This window comes from Symphalangus syndactylus, chromosome 5 (assembly GCF_028878055.3).
Source record: "Symphalangus syndactylus isolate Jambi chromosome 5, NHGRI_mSymSyn1-v2.1_pri, whole genome shotgun sequence".
Classification (NCBI taxonomy): Eukaryota; Metazoa; Chordata; class Mammalia; order Primates; family Hylobatidae; genus Symphalangus; species Symphalangus syndactylus.
Genome location: NC_072427.2, coordinates 150060775 through 150070322, shown reverse-complemented (window position 1 = coordinate 150070322; position 9548 = coordinate 150060775). Strand labels below are relative to the sequence as shown.

General features: G+C 46.8%; 1 protein-coding gene across 1 annotated transcript; it reads left to right on the top strand.

Annotated features, from left to right (window-relative positions):
• The first annotated feature begins 1465 nt into the window (after positions 1-1465).
• KCNA1 (potassium voltage-gated channel subfamily A member 1) lies at positions 1466-8500 on the top strand. The gene has a single exon (XM_055281019.2). The coding sequence runs from the start codon at positions 1620-1622 to the stop codon at positions 3105-3107; it is 1488 nt and encodes a 495-aa protein (XP_055136994.1). The 5' UTR covers positions 1466-1619; the 3' UTR covers positions 3108-8500.
• Positions 8501-9548: the final 1048 nt, after the last annotated feature.

Here is a 9548-nt window from a genome sequence, read left to right as displayed (position 1 = left end):
CAAACCACCCCCTCATATTTTCCATCCACCTCCTCGCTCCTGCCCTCCCCCGCCCTCCCCAACCCACGCCCGGGTGGGCCAATCGCTGCTCGGTATTCCAGGCGCTTTCTCAGGTTTCTGCTGATCTTGCAGCGCCCAGAAATGGACCGAGCGGACCCGCCGCCGCACGCACCCTGCTCCACTCCAAGCTCCTAAGGGCTCCCGGCGCGCGGCGTAGCCTTGGCGAGGTCCGCGCCGGGGTGCGGAGAGCGAAGGGAACTGGAGAGCCATGTAGATCCAGGCTCTTGCCCGCCCGCCTCCTTCGGGATCGAATCAAGGGCTCCCATAGTGTTAGGAGGGGGCGAGAGTGCTGTTTATCGTCATTTGCCTCGGAGCTTCGGGAGAGGGTGGTATTTTGCGTTTCCGCCCCGCATCCTCCGGAACTCCCTGCACCGGAGAGAGGACGGCGTCTCCAGGTTGCTGGCAACCGGTGAGAATGGGGATAGGGAATGAACGTTTTCGCCGTACTGCTCGGTAAAGCGATTGTCCAACGGAGAGGGGCGTCGGACGAGTGGACCAGGGCGGCGAGTTTGCCCGGCGCGTCTCGGATGCTACTGCGGCGGCTGCCGCGGCTCCCGCCAGGGCACTGCAAAGGCGACCTGCCGCATTCCCACGCGGGCTCTCCGCCGACTCAGCACCGCCCCTGCGCCAAGCCAGCCAGCCAGGTAGGGGGTCCCCCAGCTCGGGGCTGCAGAAGCGGGGGTTGGGGCGACCGGGTGGGGGAGGCCGGGGGTGCGGGGGTGCTGCCCGGGACCCGGAGCTTCTCCCGGCGTCTCTCGGCGCTTTTCCGATCTCTAGTTTAACGAAGTTGTAAACAGATCGGCTGTTGGGCATTGGGGAAAGTGGGGTGGAAGAGCCCCAAACTTGGATTTCCGGGTGTCTGCGTGTCGTCTGTCCGTGTGTGTGTGATAGCCCAGCAAACGTCCAGTGCTTTCTCAGGCTAGAGGTCTGTGTTCTTCGGTGTCTGTAGGTCCGTCCCATCTGAATGCTTCTGATTTTCTACCCCCGTATCACTTTCTATTTCTCTGCAGCTTCCATCGATCGCCCTGGTGGGAGCTTAGAAGGCGGCAGGCGAAGAGGGGTAGGAGGGGGGAGAGCCGAGGAGAAGCAGAGAGGGTGGCAGGCGTGGGGATCTGCTGAGCCGGCACTGCACCGGGTCCTAGGAAGGCTCTCGGAGGGGAGGGGAGGCCAGGGCGACCCCCGAAGCAATGGCCCAGTCCGCTAGAACGGCACTGCGTTAAGGCACCTGGGATCAGGAAGAAATATCTAAACAACAACAACAACAACAACAAAAAACCAACAAACCCCCAAACCCAAACCCAACCCTCCGCAAAAAGCTGCTCCCGGGCCCGCAGGCAAGGGGGATTCCAAATTGAGTAAAAGGCAGGGTGGAGGGGACGGCAGCGAGAGGCAAAGTCGCAGATCTCCCGACCTGCTCGTTTTGAAGCCCCTCCCCCTGGGCGTGAGGGAGACGCGCACTCCGGTGGGGGGGCCGCTTGGGTCCCCCCCACCCCCGGTCCGTGGCTGTTTCCCACCCCGGGCTCTCTCCTGGCCTCCCACCCCCGCGCCCGGCTTCCACCATGACGGTGATGTCTGGGGAGAACGTGGACGAGGCTTCGGCCGCCCCGGGCCACCCCCAGGACGGCAGCTACCCCCGGCAGGCGGACCACGACGACCACGAGTGCTGCGAGCGCGTGGTGATCAACATCTCCGGGCTGCGCTTCGAGACGCAGCTCAAGACCCTGGCGCAGTTCCCCAACACGCTGCTGGGCAACCCTAAGAAACGCATGCGCTACTTCGACCCCCTGAGGAACGAGTACTTCTTTGACCGCAACCGGCCCAGCTTCGACGCCATCCTCTACTACTACCAGTCCGGCGGCCGCCTGCGGAGGCCGGTCAACGTGCCCCTGGACATGTTCTCCGAGGAGATCAAGTTTTACGAGTTGGGAGAGGAGGCCATGGAGAAGTTCCGGGAGGACGAGGGCTTCATCAAGGAGGAGGAGCGCCCTCTACCCGAGAAGGAGTACCAGCGCCAGGTGTGGCTGCTCTTCGAGTACCCCGAGAGCTCGGGGCCCGCCAGGGTCATCGCCATCGTCTCCGTCATGGTCATCCTCATCTCCATCGTCATCTTCTGCCTGGAGACGCTCCCCGAGCTGAAGGATGACAAGGACTTCACGGGCACCGTCCACCGCATCGACAACACCACGGTCGTCTACAATTCCAACATCTTCACAGACCCCTTCTTCATCGTGGAAACGCTGTGTATCATCTGGTTCTCCTTCGAGCTGGTGGTGCGCTTCTTCGCCTGCCCCAGCAAGACGGACTTCTTCAAAAACATCATGAACTTCATCGACATTGTGGCCATCATTCCTTATTTCATCACCCTGGGCACCGAGATAGCTGAGCAGGAAGGGAACCAGAAGGGCGAGCAGGCCACCTCGCTGGCCATCCTCAGGGTCATCCGCTTGGTAAGGGTGTTTAGAATCTTCAAGCTCTCCCGCCACTCTAAGGGCCTCCAGATCCTGGGCCAGACCCTCAAAGCTAGTATGAGAGAGCTAGGGCTGCTCATCTTTTTCCTCTTCATCGGGGTCATCCTCTTTTCTAGTGCAGTGTACTTTGCCGAGGCGGAAGAAGCTGAGTCGCACTTCTCCAGTATCCCCGATGCTTTCTGGTGGGCGGTGGTGTCCATGACCACTGTAGGATACGGTGACATGTACCCTGTGACAATTGGAGGCAAGATCGTGGGCTCCTTGTGTGCCATCGCTGGTGTGCTGACAATTGCCCTGCCCGTACCTGTCATTGTGTCCAATTTCAACTATTTCTACCACCGAGAAACTGAGGGGGAAGAGCAGGCTCAGTTGCTCCACGTCAGTTCCCCTAACTTAGCCTCTGACAGTGACCTCAGTCGCCGCAGTTCCTCCACTCTGAGCAAGTCTGAGTACATGGAGATCGAAGAGGATATGAATAATAGCATAGCCCATTATAGACAGGTCAATATCAGAACTGGCAATTGCACCACAGCTAACCAAAACTGCGTTAATAAGAGCAAGCTACTGACCGATGTTTAAAAAACAAAAGCAAGCAAACAAAAAATCCCCACTTAGCAGCTCAAAAGACTTAAAAAAACAAAACAGAAAACCTAGTGACTCGTGTCACTCTTTGTAGATACTTTACTAAGTAGACTTGGAATGCTCTATTTCACTGTCAATGCGTTGTTGCATTGAGTACTTTGGGGGTGGTGAACCAGAAGCTTTCCAGACCCATGACAAAATAAATTATTTTCCTTTTATTAAAAAATGGGAAAAGAGAGAGTATTTTCTAAAACTGGCTTAAAAAGATTCAGTCCATGAACCAGTCTAGGTAAAATATCATCATATGCTTCCCCAAACTGAAACATTTTTAATGCTTTGGTTTCTTTAACTTTTTTAAAAACTCAAAACAAGATGATCACTTAGAAATATAAAATTAAAATGTGCATGGGACTCCAGTAAAAAATCTTTGCAAACTGCATTGCACATTGAAGACAGTGCATCGGATGTATTATATGTAACATGATAGACCAGCCAAAATGGACAATGAATAGATTATTTTTATTTCGATCAACTGAACTGCATATTACAAGGTGAAAAAAGAAAACTCCAGTTACTTGGGACTGGTTCACAAAGCACCTTATAAATTGGATACTGGTCCTGATGTGTAGGGATTTCCCCCTGGGCCCATTCTCTTTCTAATCCAGATTATTCTCTAAGAAAAAGATAACTGAATTAAATTAATTGATTCATCTGCAGTGCTGCTAAATTTTCTCAACTGCAGATGAGCCAAATACAGGTCTTTTCTCACCAGGCCTGCACTCCGACCCCTGGCTTTCAGAACTGGATGTAAAACCTTAGCCTCCTTATTGCGAGAGAGCACAAATGAAGTTAAATGTAAGCATGTTTGAATCTGATACAATTTATTTTATAATCGCATGCTGAGAAGTTAACCCAGACAATAGGGGATAAGCTTAAGTTGAAATCGATTCTTCTAAAAATAGATCCTTTTTCATTTGCATTCACCAAAAGTGCACTCCTCCATTTATTAACTATTTTATTAGTAAATAAAGTACTGTATTTAAGTGCATATGTTAGTCAGATGGGAACAATAACTTTTTGGAGCTCAAAGCATGTTCTCTTATTCAGCATTATGGCCTATTTGACTAAGATGTACCTTGAATTAATTAATGCATGATTTCAGTAATAAAAATTTTAAAAGTAATAAAAATTACAAGTCTGTGGGATGAAAGGCCCAATAGAAATTATGGGGGGTGGGGGTGGGGGCACTCAGTCAATTTTCCTGCCTTTGCTCAGGGAAATACCAGGTTTTTGTGCAGGTATAGGCGGAGAGAGGACCAATATGCCCATCCCTTGAAGGGAAGCCATGTGAAAAACTAAATAAGTCATCAAGGTATATATAGCAACACCTAAGAACAAGTATTCTTTCTAGCTGAAGACAAACACAAGCAACACAAACAAGCAAACAAACAAACAAAAAGGTGCAATACTGCATGTTTTTTGGTGCATTCTTAGGATGTAAATGAAAATGTTTCTCTCTTATATGCATCCAAGGCAGAGCTGATTTTTTTTTCTTTGCAGTCATTCTTTGAAGTCTGTAGAGACTTCAGCCCTCCCCTTGAGGCTCCCTGAAGAAACTAAACCAATTGATTTAATAGTTGCTTAGTGCCTTTATCCTGTACCCACAGTGAACTGCAGAAAGTGCCTCCTTAACACAGCTGAGAAGTTAGGTAACAAAAGTGGGGAAGGGTTGGGGCACAGATCTTTTGCTTTTTCTTTTTCCATTCTCGCTCTCTCATTTCACCACTGTGAGAAGACCACACCACCCTAAACCCTGGAGAGGAGAGACCCAGGAGGGTGCTGTCTCTCTGGCCATCTACTAGCATTGGTCCCTTTGACAGCCTGATGCTGGATGTGAACTGAGACCCATCTTTGAACTGGACATGAACTGTGAACTTGTTTTTTCCTCTCTCCACCAGAAGCCAAGATAAACTTTTTGTGAATTTGTTTCCTATCGAGGGCCACTTTGGACACACAAGGCTTCCTCAGGTCCAGTGTAGTGCTCCTGGCACCCTTCCTTATTTTTTCTCTGTCGGTAACAGCACTTTGCAAATCTCTCTGATGGTCCAATCTTTTCAGGCATTGTTGTGGATGTGGGAACACTCAGTTGATAATAACCTTTCTTAGGCCTTCCCTCCTGGTCTACCCCTTTCAGATATTTCCTGATGCCCCTATGATCTTCCCACCTGGCAGTCACTTCACAGGTTGAACATCTAACTTCTGCTGCCCCAGTTACCCAGCCCAGAGAATGGTGGGGACCCTGTTCCTGGCGGAAAGAGAGCCACGGAACACAGGCTTCTGGAGCTCGGCAGCTACCCACCCGTGGAGAGGTACTCACAGCCTTTTTAAGGACCCTGAGGTGGGGAATCTTCATTCTGCACTCAGCATGTGGCTGCCTGTTACCTGACATTCTGGCCCAGCTTCTTCTGAAAATCTGTTCTGTTTCTCCCACCCCTTTCCCCCATCCTGTCCTAGAACTAGCAGTGAGGCAATCACCCTAGAAACTCGAGTTACACCCATTCTGGCTAACTCGATTAAAAGAAAGAACATGGATTTTTTATGTGACTTATTTTCCTATGTGACTTCTGTGAATCTGTGCGATGAACACTACACACATTGTGGAAGATGAGGGGCCAAGAACTGCACAGCATCCGACTACAGGGCATTAAACCCTCCCACGTGATGGCTCCTTCTCGTCTGAACCTTAACTCATTCTGGCGATTCCTTTCCTACTTGCTTAAAAATCCCCAATTAGGAAAAAAATGCCAACCTCCTCCCAGTCTTGGGGATATCTTGATCTTTCATTTCAACGTTGAGGTCTAGTGCACACAGAACTTGAAACACCGCACTCTGTCAACAGCAATAATCCACTCAGTACTGCGGGATGGATGGGTTAATGGATGAGAAAATGGCACCAAGACTGACTTTGGGTACTTGGTATATTTACCGTGGTTACACCCCGAACTGGTTGATTCTTCTGCATGTGATATAGAAAAAAGTGCTGCATGCGATGAACCTGTCAGCCTGGGACTGGGGATGAGTTGTTGTTATGAGTTTGGGGTGGTGTGAGGAAAATGAATGCTGCTTAGCTCATCTGTAGCTCATTGCAATGAATTCAGTAAGAATGGAGTACAGGGATTATCTGTGTAGCATAGGCATGCAATGTTTGACCAAGCTCTTACCCTCGCACTGTAATGTGTTGAAATGTCTTTGTAGACCTGAAGGTGCACTTAACAAAACTGCCTATTAAGGGATGACTATTTTTTGGTTTACTTATTCATATTTATTTTAGCAAGCTTTTTACCTTTTCTTCCCCTTCCTAGGCATGGAGCTCTAACAGCTCATGTCCTGACTATGTGTTTTCTCCAGAAGGAGAAGACTTCTGATGTGCTGATAGCCATAATTCCTCTCTTCCAGTCTATTGGGGCCCTAGTTCAATAGGGTGGCAATAGAAGGGTTGGTCACACCGGGGCTGTTAGCCATCCCAGAATCTCTGAAGTGGTTAACTCACCTGAAGTGATCTGAATCAGAGAGACCAAAGACATTCATTTCCTCTGTCCTCAGATTTCTAGAAGACAAATTCTAGTCACGAAAACTTTCTGTTTTTGCATCTCCCTTTTCCCATTTGTGCACAACTCCTCTTGCACTCCCTGGAGACTTGAGTTCTGCTTTTCAGTTATATCAGTTCACTGGGAGTGTGTTCATGGGTGAGCCTTGCAGAATCAGATAAACAAATAGCAAGTCCTTCTCCAGGATTCTGGCCAGTGGGCAGTCATTTCCCTGAAATGGAATTGTAGGGCAGGTTTAGATTCCACTATGGTGGACCTGAAGCACAGGTGGTATCACAATCTTGATTTGCTTGAGAATTAAAAAAAAATACATGTAAATGGCAAATGAGGAATACATTTTTTTTAAGTAGAAATTTGGTTTAGCCTATAAAGGGCCTTCTTCACGTTGTGTATAGTTACACATTTTTCAAATTAGTTACCATCTAAAAGTCAATAAAAATAGTTTCCTAGCCCTCTCATTTAATATAGGAGACCTCAAAAGACATGCTTTTTAACAATTTTACATTTTAATTCTTAGTTTGGTAGATTGGATTGAAAGAAAGGAGAAAGAACATTAGCAGAAGGCACTTTCCCATTTTCTTCCAGGAATGACTTATTCCTGGGGTGGTGAGAATTGGTGGGTGGTAACCATCCATAGTATAAAATTGTTAGAAAGAATACAAACTGCCAAACAAGCATGTTATCTTCAGGCTTTTCCAAGCAAGAATGAAGTCTTTTGATGTTTATGTTCATTTTAAGAAGACAAACAAACTAAAATTTTAAGACCAGACACAACCCGAGTTGAATTGTGATCTCAGGAGGTGACCTCTCATTCACCACGTGGCATATTACTACTTGTATTTATATCATGGAATTTCAGGGTATATGTGAACATGTCTAGTATGACTCAGGTAAACCTTAAAAGAATGTATGTTACTTACCATTTTTGTAAAGAAGCAAACAGGAGCTGAATTGTTAACCAAAACTGTTCCATTACCTTGGGTCACTGTGCAAACTAATTCAGGGTATAGCTATAAAGTTTAGAAGCCTTGGGATTAAATGCCAGCCTCTTTGCTCAGGCAAAATGACCCTGGGCTTTCTCGGGAAGTCCAGCATGTATGTAAGGGGTGAGGCCCTGCTGACGTCAGGGCTATTCGCTTTAAGGAGATTAACCCTAGTCACAGTGATTGTCATTTAGGAGCTAACTAGGAGTTTACTTTTTATGATGTGAAACTTCAAAGAGTATAGAAAACTTTTGTACCACAATCAAAGAAGAAGAAGAAATGGTGTATGGAAAGAAAACAAAACAAAACAAGAAATCTCTTGTAAAATATTCCAGGCCAAAGTTGTCTCCTCTCCAAACCTTGCAGAAGCACCTTTCTTCTCTTCAGCGCACTGTTTTGGGACTGTTTATGCAGCAGATGTAAGTAGACAACATGGACTCCATGTGACATGCCTCCAATAGTAAAGATAAAGTATTACTGAGGTTAAAAATAAAAATCGAGTAGTATTAATTTAAAGTGCACCATCAGGACAACAAACCATTTAAGCTGAAAAAAACGCTATTTTATTTCTTGAATTTGCCAGTTGCTTCCACCTTGAGTTAAGGACATGTCTCATCTTCACCTACTGTGCATTTTCCCTTCTCTAACTGTGTAATATGTCAGGTCAAGGACATTGAATGTTATGAATTGAGAACCTAATTGATGCGCATAGTTTTCATCTATGCAATTTTACTTGCTTCTGTCACTTTATGATCTGTTCATATTTGGCATCAATTAAAGATAATTTTTAAGGATCTTATCAAGGAATATCTTGACTGGTTATTTGTCTCTTGTTTAACTGGTCTTTTGGGGGCCCTTTTCTTCCCTTCTTCTGTGGGGTCTCTTTAAATAGTGGGGTGAATCCAAGATCAGATCATGAAACAGACTTGTTTCCTTTGGCCCACATTGTCTGTTTCTGCTGTCCAAGGACATACCCGGCGGTTACATTTTGAGGATAAATTCAGTTTGGTCTCAGGTAAGATCCCAAGTGAAGGCCATTGGAATTTGGCCTGTGGAAGTTAGAGTGGAAGGAGGATCAAGCTTTTAAAATAAAACAAGAAATGAGGCTCAGTGGAGCAAAGTAATTGGTTATATTCACTTAAGTTGTTTTGATTTGAAACTAGTTTTTATGCAGAGTCTGAGAAGCTTTGCAGGAAGGATAATTGCGTGTGTGTGTGTGTGAGAGAGAGAGAGAGAGGGAGAGAGACAGAGACAGAGACACGACTTTGTGTGTGAATGTAACAGTGTTGTGGTCTGGAATCAACTGACTTGATAGTTGCAGTGTGGTGTTAGGAGTGATTTTGATGTGGAAAAACAACGTGGTTCCTATCCATTCTTTACCTAGGCTTTTCCCATGTAGCTCTACATGTGGTTCACATTTCTTTCTTCCTGTTTTTTTTTTAATGACTCGTTGCATTTCTTTTTGATTCTTCCTGAGATTTAGATCTTCTCTTTTCCTCTTTGTGAATATCACATTTTCTACACATTCTTGTATGTCAGAGCAAACAGGGGGAGGTGCTCTTGACAGGAGTCTGTTACATGCTAAATGCACTGGGTGGCTGGTGCATCATCTTAGAAGAGTACTGCACTGCGATAGGTTCATGTTACAAGATTTGCAGATGAATCTTGCTTTTGCTGTATAAGTTGCCACTGAAAGTAGACTACAAAGCTGGGCAGGCTGCCCATGATTTTTCTCTTGTGGTCAGGAAACAGGCCAGGCTAAGCTCTGACAGAGAAGGTAAGAGACAGCCCAAGACACCCCAACAGCAGTGGATGTTTCTCAAAGATCAGCCTTAGAATGGTCTTCT